Source organism: Pinus tabuliformis, chromosome 6 (assembly GCF_031772625.1).
Source record: "Pinus tabuliformis cultivar Carrire ecotype Pingquan chromosome 6, CPIR1, whole genome shotgun sequence".
NCBI classification, from domain to species: domain Eukaryota; kingdom Viridiplantae; phylum Streptophyta; class Pinopsida; order Pinales; family Pinaceae; genus Pinus; species Pinus tabuliformis.
In genome coordinates this window covers 61,786,575-61,814,343 of record NC_142292.1, presented here as the reverse complement: position 1 = coordinate 61,814,343, position 27,769 = coordinate 61,786,575, and the positions used below count along the sequence as shown (strand labels likewise).

At 40.7% G+C, this 27,769-nt stretch overlaps 1 protein-coding gene across 3 annotated transcripts in view; it reads left to right on the top strand.

Moving 5' to 3' along the window:
• Positions 1–26,816, top strand: part of LOC149257226 (uncharacterized) — a 141,470-nt gene extending 114,654 nt beyond the window's left edge. For 2 of the 3 annotated variants that reach the window (XM_089413772.1, XM_089413768.1), the window contains 3 exons: positions 26,155–26,235; positions 26,356–26,409; positions 26,518–26,816. In XM_089413772.1, the coding sequence (XP_089269898.1) occupies positions 26,155–26,235; positions 26,356–26,409; positions 26,518–26,616 (234 nt within the window). In that variant the 3' untranslated portion in view covers positions 26,617–26,816. The remainder of the gene's footprint in view (positions 1–26,154; positions 26,236–26,355; positions 26,410–26,517) is intronic. The other variant, XM_089413770.1, reaches the window with a different exon arrangement.
• Positions 26,817–27,769: the final 953 nt, after the last annotated feature.

The following is a 27,769-nucleotide window of genomic DNA, read 5'->3' as shown; positions in this document are numbered from 1 at the left end:
TAGTTCATAACAGAAGTCAGTGGTTAGATTATCTTATCCAAGGAGGTTTATTGTTTAAAGAAACAAGTTGTGCATTCCCAAATGTTCTATGAGGGAAAACATAATAAAGGAGAAACATAGTGGAGGATTATCTGGTCACTTTGGACAAGACAAAACATTTGCTCAAGTAAATGCTTTTTACTATTGGCCAAAGATGCAGACTGATGTTAAGAGATTTGTTGAGAAGTGCAGGATATGTCAGCATGCTAAAGGGAGAAGCCAGAATACAGGATTGTACCAGCCATTGCCAATACTAGACCGACCATGGGATGCAGTTAGCATGGATTTTGTTTTGGGGTTACCTAAAACTCAAAGGGGGAATGATTCCATTTATGTTGTGGTAGATAGATTTTCCAAGATGGCACATTTCATTGCATGTAAGAAGACTAGTGATGCAATGCATATTGCTAATTTATTTTTTTCAGAAATTGTAAGATTACATGGATTGCCTATAAGTATTGTGTCTGATAGAGATACAAATTTTGTAGGGCATTTCTGGAGAACTCTTTGGAAGAAACTAGGTACTAACCTCAGTTTCAATTCAGCATACCATCCTCAAACAGATGGACAGACCGAAGTGGTAAATAGAAGCTTGGGAAACATATTGAGAAGTTTAGTGTATCAAAATCCTAAGTAGTGGGATTTAGCACTAGCTCAGGTTGAGTTTGCTTATAATGACACTCCAAACCGAAGTAATGGAATGAGTCCATTTCAGATTGTTTTTGGGATGAATCCAAGAGGTGTGTATGAGCTCAGAAATTTGGGTAAACAGGAGACAAGAAGTGCAAAAGCTGAAGAGTTTGCAGAGCAGATGCAAAGACTACAAGATGTCAAAGGCAGATTGTAGGAAAGCAGTGGCAAATACAAATAGAGAGTAGATATGAAAAGAAGAGAGAAACAATTCCAACTGGGAGATTTACTGATGGTGTATTTGAGAAAATAAAGGTTTCCTGCTAAAACTTACAATAAACTAAAAATGAAAAAGATAGGACCATGTAGAATTGTAAGAAAGATTTCAACTAATGCTTATGAAATTGAATTGCCAGAAGGAATTGGAATATCACCTATCTTCAATGTTGTAGATTTGTATCCATACAAAGAGATAGAGACAGAGCTACAGGAGGAAACTACAAAAGATGAAGTTCAAACTTTGAACTGGGAAGAACAAATGCCAAAGACAATTAAGAAAGAGGTGGAAGTTGTTTTGGAGAAAAGAGTATCCAAAAGAACCAGAGGACAGGTTTATTTTCAATATCTAGTCAAATGGAAAGGATAGCCAGTGGAGGATGCTAGTTGGTTGACAACAGCAGAGTTGCAGAAGTATGGAGTAAACCCTGAAAGTCTGAGGGATGATTCTTTTCTTCCCCGGGAGTCTGATGCAGGAGCATCTGGACTTAGCCAACAATGTGATGGTTTGTTCACATGTTGTGGCTAAATGAGTTGAATTTCATTGACCTGAGTGGTCAAAAGTCAATTTTGGTAGAGAGGGTTGAATCTCTCGAAGATGAGCTTTACTTCATAATTGTAATAGTTAGGAAAATTGTCTTATTTTAGACTAAGGGCTAAGTTGTTAGCATAGGTGTGTAATAGAGCTTAAAAATAGAGATTTGATTGTTAGATTGATTAAAATAGAGATCGAGTTGTTAGTGCAGTTAGAATAGGATTTGACTCATAAAAGAGAAGAAATGTAATGGAAAGGGATTAGCTGAGATGATTGAGAATTGAGTGAGAGGCGAGAGTTTGAGTGATAAATAGGGTTTTGAGATTGAGACAGAGGTCAGATAAATCGCTGTAATTGAGCCGAGAGGGCCAAGACTTTGTAACCGCTATTATATTGAATAAATTGATTTAGTGTGCATCTGTGTGTTAATTCTGGTATAGACTCGCGTTTACCTCTGTGTATCTGCGTTTTGAACATAACCGAGTATTTTCTCTATTTTCACACTTTAAACGTAAATCTCAGTGTTTATGTGTTTTCTCATAAATCGTGGTTATTTAGTGTTAAGAGGTAATCTTGCAGTTAAGCGTTAAAACATTGATTAAGTGCTTTAATTAAGTTTGAGTTAATGCACGTGGTTATATTGGAAAAGCGGGTTTTAAACAACGAAGGTGGTTATTGGGCAGAGGAAAAGTGGTAAGTGGTAAATCGGGGTAGTCACCCGATTCCATTAACCAAGCGACACGTAGCACTCGGGTGGAGAGATAAAACCGCTTTATCGGGCGGGTAATCTCTGTGCAAGTGGCTCACCCAATATCGTCGTGAATGGTTGGATCAAATGCGCGTTGATCAACATTGGAGGATTAATGGATTGCTTTATTGATCGGGTTGAATGATGACCATTAGATCTGGAGAGAGCAGATCAACGGCGTAAAGCGATCACCGAATTGTGTTTTTGATCGGGTTCAACATCAATCGTCGGATCTGATGGAGTGAGATCTATGGCGTAGAGTGAAGCGCTGTTTATAAAGGGAAAGTCAACGTGGGACTGACATATTTACAAGAAAAGTGGGACCCTCAATGTAAAGTAAACCACATACAGAATCCGCTATACGCATCTGATTGGTTATAAAGTAACCAATAGTCTATTTTGAAGATTTCACCTTGTTTTCATCAGCCTCCTGCGTCACAGAGAAGTCGATGTGCTGTGTGAGTTGTGAGACTGTTGTGTTGCAGAGAGGGTTGAGAGTTTTGTTGTGTGAGCCTTTGAAAGACGGCTGTGTTGAACTTTGGAGAGAGTTTATGTGCAAAGCTTTTGGTGAAGGACGATCAACTGTAGTCTACTGGAAGGAGCCGAACTGCTGGAGGAAAGAGCTGTTGCGTATAGACTGTCGAACCGCTGGAGGAAAGAGATGTTGTAGTGACAGTGAGACAGAGTTGTTGCTTCTTGACCAAGATCACTATATGTTTCGGTCTGATTCAGTTTGAGGAGCGTTCACTGGTACAGGGAGTTGGTAAGGGTAAAACCATACTTTGAATATTTTTATAAATCGACCGCATCCATACCTAGTGATAAAGGAAGTTTCTAATTGGTTTTATTTCGAATTAAGCTAAAGATCCAGTAAAAGTGAGATATTTCATATATTGGAAATTCCAACTAAAAAAAAAAGAAAAAGTAGATGCCGTCCTTTTTTTTGTGATTTGGGAGAATATATATATATATATATATATATATATATATATATATATTTTAAGTTATGAAAATGGGTATATTGTGTTTTATATGAAGGTTCCATTTTAAAGAATTAATGAAGACAAGGAGCTACGATGGTGGTGAATGGTGAAATTTTGGTTTGCTTTTAATGGTGAAATCTTGGTTTGCTTTTGGATTAAGGAAAGAGGCAGTCATATCGTCTAATGATATTTGAGTTGTGAAGCTTAATAAAATTCTATGACTTGTGCTTGCGGTATTATTATTTGTGATTAAGGAGTGAGAAAATTAATTATTGAAGCTGTGAAAAATTAATATGTTTGTGGTTGGTACTTTAGGATTCATAAGCTTATTGATAATGGCGAATGTATGGGCATAATCTTATTTATCTGACTCTAACAAGCTAGATGGTGAAAACTATGCAAATTGTGTTAAAATTGGCAACTAGGGCCAAACTCCATGTGGGTCATCTTATTAATGGAAGCTAATATTTTTCTTGGATCCCTCTCATCGAGAGGTGTAGGGTTGATCTAAAGATCATCCGATTCCGATAAGTATTCATGGAGATATGAATTTATTTGTGTTATGGAACAATTCGTCAAGGGCGGCTAGCAACCAAATAAACCCCACTTGTGCTCAATGTTTTAGCATAAATAGAGGTGGCCTTCAAGTCATTTTCAACACACTTGGGATCTCTTCCTCTCTACTTGTCTTTGGGTTTTAGTAGGAGGAGAGATCCTAAGGGATAACGCTGCCCTAATCTAGAGGGCAGAAGCCGTAACTGCCAGGAATTGCCGAAAGAGCCGGAACTGCCAGGAACTGACGGGAACTGATGGAACTGCCGGGAATAGCCGGAACAGCGAAACTGCCGGAACTGCTGGAACTACCGGGAGCAGCCGGAACTGACGAAACCGCTGGGAACTGACAGGAACAACTGGAGTAGTTGGAACAGTCGAGTTGCTAGAACTGTCGAACTGTTGGAACTGTCGGAGCTGCCAAACTGCGGAACTGCCGGGAACTGCGGAATTGCCGGAATTGTTGGCACTGCCGGAACTGCCGGAACTGCTGGGAACAACCGGAATTGCCGGGAACTATCGAAGCATCTGTCTACAAAGGAGAGCATCATGCAAGGGACAACTAATTAACATTGGGACAGTTGTATGGTACTTAACAGCAAATACACCAAGCATGCAATGTTACAACTAGCATGCAAGGGACAGCTAGCATGCAACAGCAAGCATGCTAGGGACAACAAGCAAGCAAGGTGCAGCTAGAGCATAGGTCAGTACGATAACATGGTGTAGCAATGGCACATAATGCAGTACAGTGATGGGTACAATGATGATTAATGAAGCGTGATGAGATGCAACATAGTGATTATGGGTGTAGCATGGTGCAGTGCGGTGAGGTGTAGCATGATGACGACATGCAACACAACGATAGGTGAAGGAGTCACCTTGGAGAATCAGTTGAAGTAGCAGGTCTTCAACTGATCTCATGTATCATCTTCTTAGAGATGATCTACGCTCTTATCTAGATAAGTCAAAGTGTTGACTTCTGTTGTAAACGTACCATCTCTCTCTCTCTATTGAACTATTGAAGAACATATAAGAAGAATTGATCAAGGGTTTCCCCACATTGGGGTTTGTCCTTGGCTAGTGCCACATCTTGTGTTCTCTTGTCTTGGCTTGTCTTCTACGATTTATGTTCATGTTCTATCCGTAGTTTACTTTAATGCTGATGTGATTGCTAATCTGGAAAAGATATTGAGCTAAGTGTGAAAATTGAAATAAATTGCTCTAAGCATAGAGCATACCTAAAATTAACATGGTATCAGAGCTAAGGTGAAGGCAATGTCCAAGCAAGAGTGAAAGAGCAATCACCAAATATAGTTGGGAAAGAAAAAAAAAGGATCAGTGGATTCCTCATCCCTCTTCAAATTCACCGAGGGTGAAGTCGAAGCAGAGAATATTATCAGAATGGCGCAACGGAAGTTTCTGATGGCCTACCTAAAGATCACTTCATTAGGAAGTCTGGATCTAAGGGTGGAAGGAAAGGCAGATGCCTTGATTGCAATAAGTTCGGCCATTATGTGAAGGAGTGTCCGAATGACAGAGACACATCTTTTGATGAAGATAACAATCATTCCAAGGACATCTTCAATGATCAAAGGAATGACAGGTAATGCAGGTCATCAAAGAAATGGCCGACTCTTCAAAAAAAAAAAAGCAAGGAACCCCAGGTATGAAGAATCAAATGTTGTTTTTGATAAGATAAAGAAGCATTATCTTGTATTGGCCCTCTCCTTCAGATTCTTTGGAAATCTGGCTTATTGATTGTAGTGCTTCAAGGCATTTCATCGGATAGTAGGGTGCACTCTCTAATTTGGTAGAGATGGAAACAATCGTGGGATTATACTTGGAGCCGATGCCACCTATCCCGGAAAGGGTGTAGGGAATGTTACCCCTCAATTGAATGAGGGTAACTCGATTCATTTACAAAATCTCTTTTATGTACCTGATCGCAAGAAGAACTCCGTGCCCATTTCGGCAATGGAAGTCAAAGGTTACAGGGTGGTACTCATCGATGGAAAGGTACGTGTTTGAAAATAGAATTTTCAAAGATGTTTTTGAGTTCAGGGTTGTATCAAGTTGCAGGAAGTCCACGGGGGACCATGTCCATTGACACATAGCATCGGAGGTTGTAGACATTTTGTCAAAGCCTCCGGAAAGGTCAAATCTGCGACTTTCCCGAACGACTTGGAGTCGTTGAGAGACCTTCTTATAAGGGTCCTGCATGTTGCATGCATTGAGCTCTGAGAGCTCTGGGGGCTTGGGGTACTTACTAGAGCAACATATGACCACAGGGTGACTCACCCTCCCCTGGTGGTGCACTATGTACAGGATGATAGGTTCAACCTTCCCCTGTGATACCCCGTGGCGACTGTGGAAAAAGATGATTAGTTCTCCTGTGGGCCGGGATGATTAGTTCTCCCGTGGCAACTGTGAAATAGGATGATTAGTTCTCCTGTGGGCCGGGATGATTAGTTCTCTTGTGGCAACTGTGGAATAGGATGATTAGTTCTCCTGTGGGCCGGGATGATTAGTTCTCTCGTGGCAACTGTGAAACAGGATGATTAGTTCTCTTGTGGGCCGGGATGATTAGTTCTCCCGTGGCAACTATGGATTATGATGATTAGTTCTCCTATGGGCCGGGATGATTAGTTCTCCCGTGGCAACTGTGAAATAGGATGATTAGTTCTCCTGTGGGCCGGGATGATTAATTCTCCCGTGGCGACTGTGGGACAGGATGATTCATTCTCCTGTGGACAAGATGATTAGTTCCCCTGTCGAGGCATCCTACCCATGCAGTTTGGGACTCATGGGAAGTACCTCTCATCTGATCAATGAGAAGGGAAATGGGGTTAGGGACCATAGTAGTACTATCGATGGACACATCGTTGTATCTACCGTACTCCCTATGCTAGGATGACCTCCATTGATCTGGGATCAATGAAACTGATTTGGGATCAGTATGAGTGGTTTGAGACACTCTCTTGTGATATTGATCTGGGATCAATAAAACTGACTTCGGGTTAGTAAGAGTGATGTGACACACTCTCTTCAAATGAAATTGACTTCGGGTCAGTATAGAATGGTATGAGACATTCTCGATCAATTCTTCTTCTTCATGGTTCAGCAAAGTAGAGAAGAACAAAGCAAAGCTCAGAAGAGCAGAGCTCAAGAGAGCAGAGCAAAGCAAAGCTCAGCAGGGCAGAGCAGTGTAGGGCACTGATGGCAGAGATAGTACAGTCGGACATATGGATCAATGGATGGAGTTCTCCCTAGTTGAGAGGGAGTGTTAAAATTGGAAACTAGGGCCAAACTCCATGTGGGTCATCTTATTAATGGAAGCTAATATTTTTCTTGGATCCCTCTCATCGAGAAGTGTAGGATTGATCTAAAGATCATCCGATTCCGATAAGTATTCATGGAGATATGAATTTATTTGTGTTATGGGACAATTCGTCAAGGTCGGCCAACAACCAAATAAACCCCACTTGTGCTCAACGTTTTAATATAAATAGAGGTGGCCCTCAAGTCATTTTCAACACACTTGGGATCTCTTCCTCTCTACTTGTCTTTGGGTTTTAGTAGGAGGAGAGATCTTAAGGGATAACGCTGCCCTAATCTAGAGGGCAGAAGCCAAAAATGCCGGGAACTGCCAGAACAGTCGGAATTGCCGGAACTGCCAGGAATTGACGAAACTGTCGGGAACTGACGGAACTACTGGGAACAGCCGGAACAACCGAACTGTTGGAACTGTCGGAACCGCCGGGAACATCCGGAACTGCCAGAACTGCTAGGAATTGACGAAACTGCCAGGAACTGATGGAACTGGCAGGAATAGCCGGAACTGCCGGGAACAGCCGGCACTGCTGGAACTGCCGGGAATTGCCGGAACTGCCGGAACAGCCGAAACTGTCGGAACTGCCGGAACAGCCGAAACTGCCGGAACTGCCGGAACAGCCGAAACTGCCGGAACTGCCGGAACTGCTGGGAACAACCGGAACTTCCGGAACTGCCGGGAATTGTCGGAGCATCTGTCTCCGAAAGAGAGCAACATGCAAGGGACAACTAACTAACATTGGGACAATTGTATGGTACTTAGCAGCAAATACACCAAGCATGCAATGTTACAGCTAGCATGCAAGAGACAACTAGCGTGCAACAACAAGCATGCTAAGGACAACAAGCATGCTAGGGACAACAAGCAAGCAAGGTGCAACCAGAGCATAGGTCAGTACGACGACATGGTGTAGCAATGGCACATAATGCAATACAGTGATGGGTACAGTCATGATTAATGAAGCGTGATGAGATGCAACATGGTGTATCGCCGTGAGGTGCAGCATGATGACGACTTGCAACAAAACGATAGGTGAGGAGTCACCTTGGAGAATCAGTTGAAGCAGCATGTCTTCAATTGATCTCATGTATCATCTTCTTAGAGATGATCTATGCTCTTATCTAGATAAGTCAAAGTGTTGACTTTTGTTGTAAACGTACTATCTCTCTCTCTTTGTTGAACTATTGAAGAACATATAAGAAGAATTGATCAAGGGTTTCCCCACATTGGGGTTTGTCCCTGGCTAGCGCCACATCTTGTGTCCTCTTGTCTTGGCTTGTCTTCTACGATTTATGTTTATGTTCTATCTGCAGTTTACTTTAATGCTGATGTGATTGCTAATCTGGAAAAGATATTAAGTGTGAAAATTGAAATAAATTGCTCTAAGCATAGAACATACCTAAAATTAACAAATTGGAAGTTTAAGTTGCAGACTTTGATGGAAGGCTACAATATATGGATGATTGTGTCTGGAGGTGAAGTCAAGCCAGTGCCCATCAAGCCACAGATGTTGCATTTCAAGATTGGGAATGATGAGAAAACAAAGCGAAGGTGCTTTTGCAAATGTCCGTTAAGGACAATATTATTCCACACATTAGAGAGTGCAAAACATCCAAGGAGACATGGTACACTCTTAAAAAATTGTATGAGACAAAGACTACAAATCGAATATTGTATTTAAAGAGTAAGCTTCTTTCAGTTAAGATGGAAGAAAATGAAAGTGTCAGTAATTTTATTTCTAGAATTAAGGATCTAAAGGATAAATTAGGTGACATTGGTGAAACAATATCTAGTACAGACTTGGTTACTGCGACATTAAATGGAATTCTTGATGAATATCAAATGTTTATTACTAGTCTTTCAGCTAGAGAGAAGGCTCCTACTTTTGATGAGTTGGCAGGTATACTTATGCAGGAAGAAGAGCGGAGAAGTCTTAAACAAAAATCTCCCAATTCAGATTCAGCCTTGATGGCTAAAGGGAAGCAGTCCTTCAAACACAAACAGTGGGAGAAAAATAAAGGCAAAAAAGCCATAGGTAAAATCATTTCAAGATACACCTTTACCAAGGACAAATGCCAAATCAAGTAGAGATGATGTGTGTTATCACTGTGGAAAACCTGGTCATTTTGCTAAGAATTGCATGAAAAGGAGGTCTGATCAATTTAAACAAAGAAGGCATTCAGGAAATTATGTTGATAGAGATGAAACAATTAGTCATGATTTTAGAAATCTTAAATTATTTGTGTCCAATGTTGCTTTATCGGCAGAAACTGATGATGATAATGCTTGGTTTATAGATTCTGGTGCATCAATACACATGTCATGCAAAAGAGATTGGTTTGATACTTATCGTGAAGTTAATAATGTCGCACACATATATTTAGGAGATAATAGATCACATAAAATTAAAGGATATGGTGATATAAGTGTTATGATGCCTAATGGGCAAGAAAAACAAATTCAAAATGTGGTTTATGTTCCAGGATTAAAGAAGAACTTAATTTTCAGTCTCTACTATTATAGATCAGCATTTAAAAGTTGAATTTGTGAAATCACATTGTTTGATAAAGGATGTGCAAAACAACTACAAGGTTGTTGCAAAAGGAATGAGAGTTGGAGGATTATACAAGTTGGATGTAATGAAGAATGGGCATCAAGCTTTGGCATCAACAGGGATGTCAAATATAGAGCTTTGGCATCAAAGGTATGGACACTTAAATCATAATGACCTAATGTTACTACAAAATAAATTGATGGTAGAAGGCCTTCCAAATATTAAGGGTGAACACTTTGAATGTGAAGGTTGTGCACTAGGAAAACAACATAGGGAAGAATTTCCTGTGCATGAAAATAGAAGAAAACGTGAAATACTTGAACTAGTGCATATTGATGTATGTGGTCCAATGCAAACTAAGTCACTTGGTGGAGCATATTACTTTCTTATATTTATTGATGATAGCACTAGATACACCTGGGTGTACTTTATAAGAAATAAAAGTGACGTGTTTGAATACTTTAAAGAATTCAAGAGTATGGTTGAAAAGCAAACAGGAAAGAGCATTAAAATTCTTCGATCAGATAAAGGTGGTGAGTACACTTCAGGAGCTTTTGTCAAATACTGCAAACAAAATGGAATTATGCAACAATTTACAGTACCACATACACCTCAACAAAATGGAGTAGCTGAGAGAAAGAATAGAACATTAGTTGAATGTGCTCGTAGTATGTTAAAAAGTAAAGGACTTTCTAATAGTTTTTGGGTTGAAGCCATTAATACAACTATATATCTCAAAAATAGAAGCCCTACTAAGTATCTTGAGCACAAAACACCATTTGAAGCATTTTATGGTTTTAAACCTAAAGTTAGTCATTTAAGGATATTTGGATGCAAGGCCTTTGCTCATATTCCTAAAGAGGATAGGAGAAAATTAGATGCCAAAGCCATCAAATGCATTTTTATTGGATATTGTACTGATCAAAAAGCATATAAAATGTATGATCCAAGTACTCACAAGGTCTTTGCAAGTAGAGATGTTATATTTCATGAGCATGTAGATAAACAAATAAAAGAAGATGAACATAATGTATGGCAACCTCCTTATGACAACTTTAAGGAAGAATAAGTTGTGGAATCATCTTGGGCTCAAGAATGCATGGACATTCCAGAAGACATGTCAAGAAGTCAAAGTCCACAAAGAAGTGATGAAGGCACTCCATAGAGAAGAAGAAGAGGAGAAGGTACTCCACAGTGTAATGAACCTCTAAGAAGGTCAACACGACAGATTCAAACCCCTATCAGGTATAAAGATTATGCTTTAATGTCTCAAGTAATGACTGTTTTTGAGCCCTTAAATTATGAACAAGCTAAAAATCATAAAGAATGGATGGAAGCTATGAAAGAAGAATATGACTCTATAATGAAAAATGAAACTTGGGAATTAACAAAATTACCTGAAAATAAAGTTCCTATAGGATCAAAATGGTTGTACAAGACAAAATTTAATGCAGATGGTAGCATAGACAAGTATAAGGCAAGATTGGTTGCAAAAGGTTATTCATAAAAGGAAGGTATAGATTATGAAGATACCTTTGCTTCGGTTGCAAAAATGAATACAATCAGAATAATGATAGCATTGGCCACTAAATATGATTGGAAGCTACATCAATTAGATGTGAAGTCAACTTTTCTAAATGGGGACTTAAAAGAAGAGATTTATCTTGTTCAACCAGAAGGATTTGTAAAAAAGGGACAAGAACATCTTGTATGCAAGTTAAAAAAGACCTTATATGGACTAAAACAGGCACCCAGATCTTGGTATGAGAAAATAGATAAATTCTTCTTTCAGCAAGGATTTAACAAAAGTAAAAATGATCCTAATTTGTATGTCAAGACAGATAGAAATGGAGATATAGTATTACTCTTGATCCAAAATGGATCTTGGATAGAGTTCTAAGCCTAAAGTGTTCCTCATAGAGGAAAATGAAAGTCAAGGGCTGCTCTTGGAAATAGTCCCATTGCATAGATCATTTCATTCTGAATCCGATGCAATTTGAATGGACTAAAAGGGACTTCCGATGATGAAGTTATTACAAAAGGAACACTGCCTTTGTCCTTTGAAAAATGAAGCATTTCTTCTGAAAATGGGCTTAAGACCTTGTAAAGGAAAATCGCATCGGAGATGTTAAAAGGAGGACTTAAAGCAAAGGCGGAAGGACCCCCGATTAGCGATCTCTGACTTATCGCGTTGGAGATAGGCCCGCATGCGATATCGGGACCCCAGGCACTGCGATATGCCGATTGCGATTAGCGATTGGAGCTGTTAGCGATGATCGGAGATATCGGCGAGCAGGCGATCGGCGGATTAGCGATCGGCACACCCAAAAGGGAAGGACTGTCGCACTGCGATATGTCGATATGCCGATATGCGATCAGCGATGGCGCCGATACGTGATAGTGCCGCCTTGCGATTGCGATGATCGGATCGGCGTCGACGATATGAGATTGCATTGAAATATTCCATGGTATATGGAAAGAACCCCCGGGCTGTTGTGATTGCGATTATCGATCAGGACCCGTACCCGATGGGATTATGGATGCAATTCTATAAATTTTAAGTTCCGATATAAAAGTGTTTTCGGGCTTTTTCTGTGTATTAGCGCATTTCCGTATAAAAACCGAAATACAAAAGAAAATGCCCCGAAGCGATAAAGCCAGACCCGAAGGGAATTATAGATGCGATTTTATATTATTTGAGTTCCGTAATAAGTGGGATTTCGGGCGGGCCTCAGGTGGTAAGTGGTATTGGACAGGCTCTGCCCGATCCTATAGACTGGCTGACACGTGGCTTGGCGCAGGAGAGAGAAAACCGCCTTTTCGGGCGGGTAATCTTTGTGCACATAAGCTGCCCGAAATGAATATTAGCCGTCGGGTCAGAGATCACATAGATCAATGGTGGGCTTGTGATAGCGACCAAAGGTGGACTCGATGGGATTATAGGGTGGATGCAATATTATTTGAAGTTCGATAGAAAGCATTTTGTCGGGATTTTCAGTGTTTTCTGTGTATGTCTGTGTAGACAGAGAAACAACTTTTTTGGGATTTCATCCGCGCCAGTGGTCCTTTTCGTTACAAACAGGTGGCCACCATACCTTCAGTGTTTTACAATGATTGTTTAACGCTCGAAAGGGAGATGAATAGACAGAAAGCTCGAGAAAGGAATGCGTTATACGCAGAGAGCCATAGAGCCATAGAGCCAGATGGCTAGACATAGAGCCACAAAGCTGGTGAGCCAGAGGGCCAGTCAAAGAGCTGAAGAGCCGCAAGGAAATGATTCCTCATGATGAGAGACAGAGGAAAGACTGGGCGATAGAGTCGGAGGATTCCACAAAAACACAGAGAGCACAAATGTTGACGTTAGCTGAGAATGTGAGTGGAGACCGAGAGATAACACAGAGAGCGGCGTTGACAGAGGGTTTTTGGAGGTCGGGTGGACCCAGAAGCTTGTGAGAGCCAGAGCCGAGAGCCAAGAACCAGAGCTAGAGCCGAGAGCTAAGAGCCAGAGCCAGAGCCAGAAAGCCGGAGAGATTCAGAGCCAGGGATAAGATGGTGTTCTAAGCCCATTGTGTTCTGTGTAAACCAGTGGAGTTGAGCGTGGAGCTTGTAAAAGGACTTTGCCATAATCCCATAGAGCCTATTTGAGTTGACTAGAGCTCTAGGAGACGTAGCCCAAGAGTTTTCGGTGAACTCCATATTATATTGCTGTGTGTGTGATTGCTTGTTGCTGCATTGTATTTGCTGCTTTATTTGTTGTTATATGTTTTATATCAGTTCAAACAAATAAACTTAAAGCACATAAACAGTTTAAAACCAAACACAAGCATACACCTATTTCAAGCACTTTTTAATTCCGTAATTGGTTAATCATAAGATCTTCGGGATATTCAAGCTTTGGAAGTCGGAGAGGTTCTTGTAAGTTAGATAAGAAGCCTATAACGCCCCATTTTCAGATCAGGTGGTATCGGAGCTTGAGATTGATTAACCCACCTTCAAGAAGGTGATATCAAAGCTGGTTATACCAGAGCAAGTGATATCAGATCAGATTGCTTATTTGAAAGGTGTTTAAACAGTCAAAGGTTGATTGTATGCTTGGTTGCAGACTGACTATTGTTGAGTTTGCAGAGGTGAAGGGAAAGCTATTGATAGCTAAGTCCCAGGAGAGGACAAGAAGGAAGAAGGGTTGAAGGCATTCTTCTTATCCCAAAGGACCTCAAGGCAGTCCTTGAAGCACAAGAGGTTTGTTGCAAAAGGTTGTTGAATAAGCTCTTTATTAATCTTGTTTGAAGTTCTTTTGTTCATTGGCATAATGACAACTTTTATAACTGAGTCCTCAAAATCTTCTTTCTTCACAAGATTCTTTGATGAAGACATGAAGCAAGATTTGTTCATGTGGACAAGGTGAGAGAAATGTATGAGGATGGAAGGAAGAGCAGCATACTTGGAGAGAAGTTGAATTCTGTGGAGGAAGAGAAGCAGTTGCTTTCTGACAAATTGCAGGAAATGGAGAGGCAACTTCATATTGCAAATATGAACTTGAGAAGGATGCATGAGTTGGAGTCACAACGCTTTGTTGCCAAAGAAGCCTTAGTCAAGTATCAGCTTGAAGAAGAGGTAAACCATTCCTGTTTGTCTTCAAATTCTTCTAAGAATGCTTGTATTGGTTCTTTTGAAAAACATACCAGAGGCATAGGTTCCAAGCTAATGTCCAAGATGGGCTATGAAGGAAAGGGCTTGGGCAAACATGCACAAGGTATTGTTGAGCCAATAATAGTTGAGGAAAGGCCTAAGTATTTGGGTCTTGGCTATGGACAGTCTTATGGAGAGAGTTCCAAAGCTGCCATGAAGGCCATTGAAACAGCTCCAAGAAGGAGTTGCATTGTAGGTCTTCTACCTCAAGAGTGTGAAGATTGTATTCAAAAGGAATGAAATAGCTTGAAACATCATTTGCAGGATGCAGGTGTTCATAAGCATGCACTTGAACCAAAGAGTTGTGGAAACTCTGATAGCGTTGAAGAGATTGATGGTGTTCCAAAGGGAGCCACTTCTTCATTTGATTCACCTCCTCATGAAGACAATAAAGGTGAAAGAGAAAGGTATAAATCTAGTTCTAAACATTTTCCTTTTGATTATGTTCAGCATGATAAATTCCCATGTAAGCATTGGAAAAGAATTGCATGTTCCTTTTGTGGTTTGGATAACCATAATGTTTCTAGATGTTGGAAGAGAATGGCCACATACATGAAACTTTTGAAGCAAAGGAAGCAAGAAGCAAAAGGTCCATTGGACAAGGCAAGTAATGTTGTCAAGAGGATGCGCATGCAGTGCACTCACTGCCATAAGCAAGGACATCTTGCTGCAAAATGTTGGACTTTGAATCCAACAATGCTCCCACGAAACTTGAAGAAGGTGGAAGGAGAAAATGGCAGGCATGGAAAGCAAGATTCCATGAATGATGTGTTTCAAGATGATTCACATGTTGATGCTGATGTGCAGACAAAGGAAAGACCTTTGAAATGGATTGGTAAGAAATGGTTAGAGTTCTTATCCAATTAAGATTGCATGCCTATTGATGCATCTATTTGCATTTCTTTGTTAATGGGATGCAAGTTGCAGAATTCTACCAAGAAGGTGAATGGGAAAAGTAGAGTAGAAGACTCACTTTGTTGTTGCAACATTATATTTCAGTTTAGCTTTGAAAGTACAGTGTGCTTAAGCAAAAGTTGAAGGATGAAATGCATGCATGAGAATGATATGCATGAACATAGGGATGTTGATGATTTCCTTGTTTTTGAACATGTGTGTGATTAACTTGAAGGGTTGATTGCTTTGACATGCATGTGATGCAATGTTGACTTGGGAGAAGTTAACTTGGTCTCCAAGATGGAGATAATGATGAAGTGTTTCATCTTTTGAAAAGAATCTTTGAGATCTTTTCCTACATGCTTGACTTGAATGGTCAATTGTTTTAAAGGCATGTTTTGTGGGCTTGTTATCTAGTCCATCATTTGCATGCAGATGTAAAGACATGGAGGTGTTCACAAGATGTGAAATCTGTTTCTTTTGTTGAAGCAGGAGTTTTAGGCCATCCAGTTGTTGTTTGTATTTCTGTTGTTGTTAACAGTTGTTGTTGATAGCTTGTTAAATAGGTACAAATGAAAATTTTGTGAAGCAGATGTAACTTCACATTTGTTTGAGCCACCCTGGATCAATGATCAAGGCAGAGAAGTTCAAACTACCTTCTGTGACCATCTCAGCAAGAGTTCTGCATGAAGTCAAGGAGGAAAACAGTTCTTCCCAAGAGGACTAGCACATCCAGGAAGGAGAGTGGTCCAAGGCTTTGGTTCAGAGGCACTACGCAGAGGCAAGTGTATGGACGCTGAAAGAAGAGAGTGAGGTACTCTCATTTACTATTCAGATAAGTATGTTAGTGTTTTGGAGACCAAAAGCTCTTTAGTGGGAAGGCGTGATCCAAAATGGATCTTGGATAGACTTCTAAGCCTAAAATGTTCCTCACAGAGGAAAATGAAAGTCAAGGGCTGTTCCTGGAAATAGTCCCATTGCATAGATCGTTTCATTCTGAATCTGATGCAATTTGAATGGTCTAAAAGGGACTTCGGATGATGAAGTTATCGCAAAAGGAAGACTGCCTTTGTCCTTTGAAAAATGAGGCATTTCTTCTAAAAATGGGCTTTAGACCTTATAAAGGAAAATCACATCGGAGATGTTAAAAGGACGACTTAAAGCAAAGGCAGAAGGATCCCCGATTAGCGATCTCCGACTTATCGCATCGTAGATAGGCCCACATGTGATATCGAGACCCCAGGCACTGCGATATGCCGATTGCGATTAGCGATTGGAGCCGATTGCGATGATCGGAGATATCGGCGATCAAGCGATCGGTGGATCAACGATTGGCACACCCAAAAGGGAAGGATCGTAGCATTGCGATATGTCGATATGCGATCAGCGATGGCACCGATACGCGACAATGCCAACTTGCGACTGCGATGATCGGATCGGTGGATCGGTGTCGGCGATATGAGATCGCATCGTAATATTCCATGGTATATGGAAAGAACCCTCGGGTCGTTGTGATTGCGATTAGCGATCAGGCCCCGGATTCGGTGGGATTATGGATGCGATTCTATAAATTTTGAGTTCCGATATAAAAGTGTTTTCGGGCTTTTTCTGTGTATTAACGCATTTCCGTATAAAAACCGAAATACAAAAGAAAATGCCCCGAAGCGATAAAGCCGAACCCGAAGGGAATTATAGACGCAACTTTATATTATTTGAGTTCTGTAATAAGCGGGATTTCGGGCGGGCCTCAGGCGGTAAGTTGTATTGGATGGGCTCTGCCCGATCCCATACACCGGCTGACACATGGCTTGGCGCAGGAGAGAGAAAACCGCCTTTTCGGGCGAGTAATATCCATGCACATAAGTGCCCGGAATGAATATTAGCCGTTGGGTTGGAGATCACACAGATCAACGGTGGGCTTGCGATAGCGACCAAAGGCGGACCTGATAGGATTATAGGGTGGATGCAATATTATTTGAAGTCCGATAGAAAGCGTTTTGTCGGATTTTTCAGTGTTTTTTGTGTATTTGTCTGTGTAGACAGAGAAACGACTTTTTGGGATTTCACCCGTGCCAGTGGTCCTTTCCGTTACAAATAGGTGGCCACCATACCTTCAGCGTTTTACAATGATTGTTTAACGCTCGAAAGGGAGATGAACGGACAGAAAGCCCGAGAAAGGAATGCGTTATATGCAGAGAGCCACAGAGCCAGATGGCCAAACGCAGAGCCACAGAGCCGGTGAGCTAGAGGGCCAGTCGAAGAGCTGAAGAGCCGCAAGGGAATGATTCCTCATGATGAGAGACAAAGGAACGGCTGGGGGATCCGCAGAGTCGGAGGATTCCACAAAAACACAGAGAGCACAAATGCTGAGGTTAGCTGAGAATGCGAGCGGAGGTCGAGAGATAACATAGAGAGCGAAGTTGACAGAGGGTTTTTGGAGGTCGGGTGGACCCAGAAGCTTGTGAGAGCCAGAGCCGAGAGCTAAGAGCCAGAGCCAAGAGCTAGAGCCAGAGCCAGAGCCAGAAAGCCGAAGAGCTTTAGAGCCAGGGATAAGATGGTGTTCTAAGCCCATTGTGTTCTGTGTAAACCAGTTTAGTTGAGCGTGGAGCTTGTAAAAGGACTTTGCCATAATCCCAGAGAGCCTAGTTGAGTTGATTAGAGCTCTAGGAGATGTAGCCCAAGAGTTTTGGGTGAACTCCATATTATATTGCTGTGTGTGTGATTGCTTGTTGCTGCATTGTATTTGCTGTTATATGTTTTATATCAGTTCAAGCAAATAAACTTAAAGCACATAAACAGTTTAAAACCAAACACAAGCATACACCTATTTCAAGTTCTTTTTAATTCCGCAATTGGTTAATCATAAGATCTTGGGAATATTCAAGCTTTGGAAGTGGGAGAGGTTCTTGTAAGTTAAACAAGAAGCCTATAACGCCCCATTTTCATATCAACTCTCTATATATGTTGATGATCTACTAATAACAGGGAGTGTTGATAAATTGTTTAAGGATATAAAAAGGAAATTATCACAGGAATTTGGGATGAAGGATCTTGTACAGATGCACTTTTGGCTAGGTCTTGAAGTATGGAGAAATGATGGAAGCACTTTAATCACACAAAGAAAATATACAAATGAAGTACTAAAGAGATTTCATATGAATGGATGTAAAACAATGACTACTCCATTGGAACAAAATATCAAATTGAGAAGTGATGATAGAACAAAAGATGTGAATGGAACATTGTATCGACAATTAGTGGGAAGTTTGAATCAATGCTTTAAAACTCCGACTCGGCCGAGGGTCGACTCCGACTCCAACTCCGACTCGACTGAGGGTCGACTCCGACTTCGCCTCCTACTCGGTATCGACTCGGCCGGCTCAATTTCAATGACTCGGTCGTTGTAAAAAATACATTAAATATTTATTTTTTATAAAAACACATAATTTTAAAGATTTTCATTCATGTTTCCAAACACACAGCATTAGAATATAGATAGCAGACAACATATGATCAAAGTAGGATCATGAATATATCCATTATATTAAAATGGCATCCAGTGCACTGTCTAATACATACACGATGATGATATAGAGATCAAAACAAAAACACATAACCAAGGAGGCTAGAAATGGCCTCTACAACAAAAGTCTGTGACCAGTACTACTGGCTACTGCTAGAGTTGCCAACATCATCTGGCTCAGTGTTACTTGGGAGCGGGAGCGACATTTTCAGAAGCTCCCAGTTTGGGAGCGAATCCCGGAGGAGTTCGACAACCAATGTCACTAACATCAAGGTACATAGAGGGATTGGTGCTCTTGATTAAATACGAGTTCCATACCCTAATACATGACAAAATTCAATGGAAACATTGCAATCCCCCAATCCTGAAATCCTGAAAAACTGATAAGTCTACTGGATTTTGAATGAAATCTAAAATTCTACTTTCTCCATATGAAATCCAATGAGGCTGGAACGACTCTTAAACATCCTGAGTCATTTCATGGTAATGTTAAAAATTTAAGTATAAGGATGAAAATGAAGATTAAGGAGAATTTCACTTTTACTTTAAGAATTTAATATTACCATAAATAGCATAGCCTTAGTAGGGAAATATGATCAAATACTAGGGTTTGGGAGAGGGGAATGGACCCCAAAGACCAGCAAACTAATTCATAAACCCCTTTGGAGTCCCCCACACTTAGAAAAATAAAAATAAAAATAAAAAAAGGCGTGTTTTTATGGTTCACTGGCCACTGTCAGCTACCTGGCCGAGTAGTTACGGATCCGGCCGAGTCGGCCGAGTTATCACTGACTCGGCCGAGTCATGCTATGACTCGGCCGGGTCAGTCATAACTCGGCCAACCGAACCGAATTTTCTGCCGGGTTGAATTTTTTTTTTTTCCGGCTCGGACCAACTTGGCCGAGTCGGTTCTGCGCCGGCCGGATCTTAAAACAATAGTTTGAATTACCTCACTACTACTAGACCAGACATTGCTCATGCAGTAAGCATACTTAGTCAATGGACCGATGTTGCTCTTCCCAAAGTTGTAGTCCTCGGATAGATCTTTCTAACGAGCTATGGTGCGCGTCAAACGGAGATTGTATGCCAAAGTTACGACCCTGGAAGTTGATGTACCAATTTAACCAAAACGAGGCCCATAGTGTGGCGCTTCATCTCCTAGGGTTAGGTTTTTGGATGTTTAGGGTTTTCCATTATTTCTCAACAATAAATAGGCTGTCGAGCCTCATTGTAACACAGTTCAAAGGCATGTAGCCGCCACATCTCTTCTCAGAGATAAGCTACCATCGCCCTAGCTGGTTTATTTCCATTTATGTTTGTAAGCATATTTCAGTATTTTACATTAATGAAATGAAGTATTATTTCTGCTGCATCTATGTATTCATGGTTATGTCTGTACTTTATTGCGTTCTTGTTTAAATCCAGATCAGTGGTATCAGAGCGGTCTGCTTTTTCTCTGTTTTTATTTGCATGTCCCCAACGAGGTTGGGATATAAGGAGTTAGTATTAGAATAATGCTATTTAGTGTTTAATGCTCATTCTTATTAGTTGTTTCTATTTTTATCTTTTTAGTAGTTTCTTAGAAGAAACTGGTTGTTTCTATTTCCTAATAGAAACTTGATGTTTCTATTTTTGTAAATATCTCTGTATTCTTATTGAGCTTCATTTGCTCATGTAAAATCAATTCAATTCATTCATTGATTATGGCATCAGAGCCAAATGTCTCGAGTTCGAAACACACCTGGCTTGCGTTGAGGGGGGAGATTGTTGCGCTCCCCGTTAATGGCGGTGTTGATCCAACGCTCCCATGTGTTTCGTGGCATGTGCTTAAATCTAGCGATGTGTCTGTTTACTAACACCTGCGGGTTTTGGTGTAACGGCAATCGTGACTCCAACAAATGGTATCAGAGCATCTTGTAAGGTAGTTTGGCTTCGACGTATGCTTGCGGATATGCATGTTTTCCATACAGGCCCTACTCCCTTGTTCTGTGATAATCAAGGAGTGCTCAAACTTGCCAAGAATCCAGTCTTTCATGAACGAACAAAGCATGTAGAAACCCATTGTCACTACATTCGCCAACTTGTTGAAGATGGATCCGTTCAGTTGCGCTATCTTGCCACAACGGAGCAGCCCGTCGACATCTTCACTAAGCCTCTTGGTCCTGATTAGTTTGTAAAATTTAGAGGGTCTATCGGTGTTGTAAATAGATTGAGCATTAAGGGAGGGTATTAGAATAATGCTATTTAGTGTTTAATGCTCATTCTTATTCGCTGTTTCTATTTTTATCTTTTTAACAGTTTCTTAGAAGAAATTGGTTGTTTCTACTTCCTAATATAAACTTGATGTTTCTATTTTTGTAAATATCTCTGTATTCTTATTGAGCTTCATTTGCTCATGTAAAATCAATTCAATTCATTCATTGATTAGTTAGGGCTTGAACTGGTCGAACCTTTGCAAGACCAGCCTCGCAAACCCCAACGACCTCCCATGGCAGATGAAAACAAAGATAAGGGGGCAGGAGATCCTATTAAAATCTTGCTCGAAGAAGCCCTCGAGCGACAAAGGAACGCGATGATGGAAAACTTTGCCCAGATCCTTCAGCGGCTACCCAGAGGCGACACATCGGCTTCCAACAGCTACTCTGGAAATGCCACACCCTTTAAGGTACAAGTTAATTTTGAAATCCCCATATTCGAGGGTCAGATAGACGTAGATGCCGTAGATAAATGGTTAAATCTGCTAGATGGGTATTTTTCTGTTCATGATTTTTCCAGTCGAGAAAATATTATTTTTGCTCTTCTCAAAGCAACCCCCCACGTCAAGGACTAGTGGGAAACCTACTGCGAGCAGAAGGATGAAAGTACGGGCTCACTATTTTCAGCCGCACCCACTTGGAATTCATTCCGGGATGCCATCAAGGAGCAGTACTACCCTGTCAAAAGCTATGAGGACAAATACATAAAGTGGACCACGCTGCGGTAGGGAAGGGACCAAGATGTGCCGGAGTTCACAAACATTTTTCATACCCTTCGCACACAGTTGGGTATCAAGGACTCTGAGTTGCATTTACTACTCAAATACCGCGGTTGCCTACACAGATACATTCAGGACGAGATGGAGTTTTTGAACATCTCCTCGCTCGACACGATGTACTGATATGCTGTCAAAATCAAGCAAAAATTTAAACAAAAGAAGCGAGACTTTGGATCTGCAAATCCGAAGAACAAAGGACAAAGCCAAGGCGGGGTGACCCAAGACAACCCATCGAAGCCGCAAGAAAAGAACAACACCACGAAGCCAAAGAAGGACATAGGAAAGTGGTGTGAGTTCCATAAGAGTCCCACTCATAACACAAGCAAGTGTCGGACCAAGCAGTCACTGGTGGTCGAGTTGAAGGCTTCAGAATCAGATGCATGTTCTGATCCTGAGTCAGAACCCGACAAGGGCAATGGCAAAGGGAAGCAGATCATTGATGCGAAGCTTAGCGCCACTGTTGCCACCGCCAAGATCCAGAAGAATGAGCCCGAAGATCCAGAGGAGGGGGAGCGCCTTTTCCACTCACAAATGTGGGTGAAGGGGTCATCGCTACAATTCATTGTCGACAGTGGCAGCCAAAAGAACATCATTTCAGCACAGGTTGTGAAGCGGTTGGGCCTACTGACTACACCACACCCGCAGCCGTACAGTATCGAGTGGCTTCACCAAGGACGAGATCTCTGAGTTCGCCAACAGTGCCGCCTTCCCTACAACATCAAGCCCTTTACAGATGAGGTATTGTGTGATGTTGCACCTCTTGATGTTTGTGATGTACTATTAGGCCAACCATACTTATGGAGGCGACATGCTGTGTATGAGTCAAGGCCTCGCGTTGTTATTATTACTTTGGGTAATTCATTATACAAGATACCGGAGGTAGCCCCACCTACCACCACCTCTTTGATCACTGCTAAGAAAGGCAGCAAGCTCATCTCCCAGACTAGGAAATTCATTTTCTGTCTAGTTCGCTCCCAAAGTAAGGGGAAGATTGTCGCCACATCCATGACCCCTGCAAAGGGTTCCTCCACGCAGTAGCAGCAGTAGAAAGATACGGTCATGAAAGAACACAAGAACAACTTCTCCTCACACACAGGGGTACCACACAAGTTTCAGGTGGGCAACAAAGTCTGGTTGCATCTCCAGAAAGAATGCCTTACAAGAGCCCATCAAAATCTCTGACTACTTCGATATGGTCCTTACACCATTACCAAGGCGGTGGGAAACAATGCTTTGGAGCACAACATTCCCCCATTCCTTTGCTTGCATCGAGTGTTCAATGTGGACTGCCCTCTACCATGCTTCCCACCAGTACTGGACACATCAGAGATTGTAGAACAGCTCACCAGGGACCAAGTTCAACAGATGGAGGAACTCAACTCAATGGGGACCGTTGCTTCCTAAGGGGGGGGGAATGATCCAGGTGGATGTTGGTGGCCACCCACCTATCCCACTTGGACCCCCACAACTGTCTCTTTCAATTTTTCAGTTTCCTTATTTGTAGCACAATTTACTTTTTTTAGCACTTTTTCGGGTCCTAAACTTCCAAAGCCGTTTTGAGGCCCTAAACAACATTTTTTGGAAAACTAGGAGCAACATGGGTCCATGGACCGATGTTGCTCTTCCCAAAGTTGTAGTCCTCGGATAGATCTTTCTAACGAGCTATGGTGCGCGTCAAACGAAGATTGTATGCCAAAGTTACAACCCTGGGAAGTTGATGTACCAATTTACCCAAAACGAGGCCCATAGTGTGGTGCTTCATCTCCTAGGGTTAGGTTTTTGGATGTTTAGGGTTTTCCATTGTTTCTCAACAATAAATAGGCCTTCGAGCCTCATTGTAACACAGTTCAGAGGCATGTGGCCGCCACATCTCTTCTCAGAGATAAGCTACCATTGCCCTAGCTGGTTTATTTCCATTTCTATTTGTAAGCATATTTCAGTATTTTACATTAATGAAATGAGGTATTATTTCCGTTGCATCTATGTATTCATGGTTATGTATGTACTTTATTGCGTCCCTGTTTAAATCTGGATCAAGATGTTGGTGAAGGTCAACAAGAACCTATTGTGATCAAATGTGATAATCAAAGCACCATCAAATTGGCGAACAATCCTGTATGTCATTCAAGGTCAAAGCATATAGACACACATATCATTTTGTAAGAGAAAAGGTCTGATCAAAGGAAATGGACTTAATAATAAATATATTGTAATACAAATGAGAATGTAGCTAACATATTCACTAAGCCTCCTGGGAAGGGAAAATTTGAGTTTTGTAGAAGTAATGTGTTGTAGAAAATCCCGATTATGTTATAAGCCTAGCTGAGACTTAGACCAGCAGGCATGTCAATTAAGAGTATGTTTGTGTCTTATGTATTGTGCTATAGGGTATTTTGTGTGTTTATATTATGGTTGGAATTAAGGGGGAGTGTTGGAAAACATTAATTCCAACCACCGTCTGCATTAAATGCGCTAAGTCTAGTTTCTTTTGGAGAGTTTAAGAGGAAGCTTCAAGAGTTCAGTTAGCTTCCCAGGGAAGCCATCGCCACTGACAATTGAGAAGCTTCATCGCTGTGTATAAAAATCGTTCTTTAGCAATGTAAAATCCAAGTTGTGTTTAGTATATGCATTCTCTTATTGCCTTTGACTAAACCCTACTTTCTAGATGATTATTTACATGGTTATGCGGATCTTGTCCTCTTATGAAACTTTGCCTTATATCGAGTCAATTATAATTAGCTTACTATTTTAACTATCAATCTCACCTTTAAACAACAATTACACTATGAATTTTGGAAACAAACCCCTAATCTAAATTAAAAGAACCCACTCCCTTTGCTGAAGGCTTTTTTGACCTTGGAGAGATCAAAGATTAAGTTTAAAGATGCTCTTGCATCATAATGTATTTTCGCTAATCCCAACGACATCTTCCTTTTTCAATGCCATAACAAATATAACACAATTAGACCGTATCCTGATCATAGAAGTGTTTGCCATAACTAGTTAGCTCCGCCCCTAACTTCTCCTGATCGCATGCAAACCTGTTAAAATGACAAAATAACATGAGAAAAGACATTTGTACACAAACCCAACTTGATTTTCTTGAAAGAAAATTGCGCGAACAGATATATTATAAGATCATATAATGCTAGTTATAACACCATTGGAGTGAAAAAATTCCTGATTTTGGTTATGATTGAAATGTTGGCCAAAAAAAATTCAGAAAACACCATGTTTTGTGATCATCATTGTGTGGATACTGTGTCATTGTTTCTTTACCTGAATTAACCGTTAAACCCGCTGTTGTTGCTGTGCTGTCAAAACCCAATTTCAGACAGCCTTTCTTTATTGAGCACTCACAAGAAATGGTTGTTGAGTCTGCTATGATGGAGGTTGTTGTGGGAGGCCGCTGGAAGTTGGGGAAGGGAAGAATAGTGAGAAGGGTTTGGAGTAGCGGGTGAAAGGAGAGGAAGGGCTGCGAGTCTGTTGTTTGCAAGAGTGAAGGGCTCCAAAGGTGGGGATAAGGGAGATCGAAGGGCTCCGAAGGTGGGGATAAGGGAGATCAGGGGACAGAGGAAAGGGATGGCGGAGGAGGATACAAGGGAGGTAGCGGGCTCTAATGGCCCGTGGGAAGGCATGCATGTGGGTTGCGAATGCCACCTGAGGACCAAATGGATATGATGTCCGAGCAAGCAAAATTGTGGCATAGTTACACTACTCTTATGTACATTTGTTAGTCTGTTTGGTGTTCATTCCCCATCTTGGCGTCACGGATGTCCATGTAAAAGAACACGTCATTCCCCATCATGGCGTCATGGATGTCCATGTAAAAGAACACGTGGCGAGCTGTGGGGTGGCGTGAAAAGTCCCTAAATTTGGCAAGGAATGGGGTGGGTATGGTGGGGATGTTTCCAAAATTCTTCGTTTATGTTTCCATGGCTTTATATGAAGTGCATATTGTAGACACTTGAATATTGTATATGCAAGGGTTGGTCCAGTTTTCCCTCATAATGGCATTGTTCCCATTCTCAGTGAACTAGTCACAGAAGCTAGGAAAATGTACATCGGGTGGGTATGGTGGGGATGTTTCCAAAATTCTTCGTTTATGTTTCCATGGCTTTATATGAAGTGCATATTGTAGACATTTGAATATTGTATATGCAAGGGTTGGTCCAGTTTTCCCTCATAATGGCATTGTTCCCATTCTCAGTGAACTAGTCACAGAAGCTAGGAAAATGTACACATAGTAAGATAGGAGCCTTCATTTGGATCAGAATACAAGTGGAATTGTAGAGTACGATCATTTTTATTGATGTCTGTAATTTGTTTGTGTTTGACTGAAAGTTCTTTCAATGATATCAAGGGATGTGGAGAAGAATGCGGTGTTGGTGGTGAAGTGGTCTTTATAAAACATAATATTAAAGATCAGTACGATGAACTCACAGTAAGTACATTCTGGGTAGTTGCAAATGATTTTGTATGATTTCACAGTAAAAATTTCTTCCATGGGTTTATTTTTCTTTGTATGTCCTCATAAGCAACTTCATTTGTTCTAATCTTACAGGATTTGGCTAGATTCTACTCAATACGATCAGTCCCTATGTTTTCATTTTTTGTGGTAAGAAAACGAATGGTTGTGCAAAAGACCGATTCCCAAGCCTTTTAGTGTTTTTATTCTTGTGCAATACAGTTGCTTAACTATACTTGACTTGGTTGGATGTGTAAGGATGGTTGCAGAGTTCGACAATTTCCAACCAGAGATGGGCTTCAACTAGAGAATACAATTTGTCAACTGCTTGAGCAATATGTAGAAAACAACCTTTGAATTGAGCAAAGATATAGTAACCACTCTTTCAATTGAGAAAACATGTAAAAGCTTCCTTATGATAAGCTGATTAAGTAGAAAGTTATTCCTAAATTCTGAAGTTGCCATTGCGCTGATAAAGTAGAAAATTATTCATTGACTTAAAATTTTTCAATCAGCTGTAAGGTGGGGCTGTAGTGAATATAATTGGCTTTTCTTTCTGTTTGGGTCTGATTTGGATGTGGTATCTTGTATAGATCTACTCTACTATTGAAAATTTATTGGTAGCTCAAAAGAGCCAAGTTTATATAAATTCATTTTCTCAATACATAAAATTGAGAACTCTTGGTGTAGTTCCAAAAAAATATAGCATTTGCCCTTGTAAAATTAATGAAATGGTATTCAGCTTATCGAAAAAATCTTTCTGAAAATATACATGATAATTGCAGCACCTCAGTACTTAAAATGCTGTATATAAATGTACATCAACAATCTTTAGAAATGACGTGGAATGCATTTTGATATGTGTATATTTTCATGACATAATGTTCAAAAGGAATTTTCAAAAAATCGAAACGTTAAATAATTTCTTTTGGAGGATCGTTTTGAATTCTTGAAAATTGTACAAAATGAGTACAAGACAAAAAGTTTGCAAGGGGGCTTAACAAGAGAACACGCCTTTGGTTAGTGTAGGATGGCGAGGCTGATGGTTTTGGATCAAAAGTCGAGGCCATTTTTTCAGGAAAACATAGACCTATGACCAAGCAAAAACAACCCTTACCCAAAACAAACTTTGCTGGTCATACAGGGTCTGCTCACGACAAAAAAAACGCAACACAACTAATACAGGGACTTACCTTGGAGACCAAGTGGAAGAAGGATGCTTGGAGTAAATTTGCTACCCTAGCCACACCTTAAACAACCTCAAAAATCTTCGCTGCCCTATCCTTAGGTAGGACAAAAATTTCAGAGCTCAAACAAGTGTTCGTTGTGTAATTGTGTGACTTAGATGGTTAATGAATATGTTTCTTTTAAAGTGTATAGGTTAGGCTAGTTAGGGGCTATTTGAGGATAGGATGGATTCTTTAAGGTTATATGATTTAATTTTTTTTTATTAATTATTACATGACTTTTATTCTAAGGTGAGGGTTGCTGCCCTAATTTAGGATGTTAT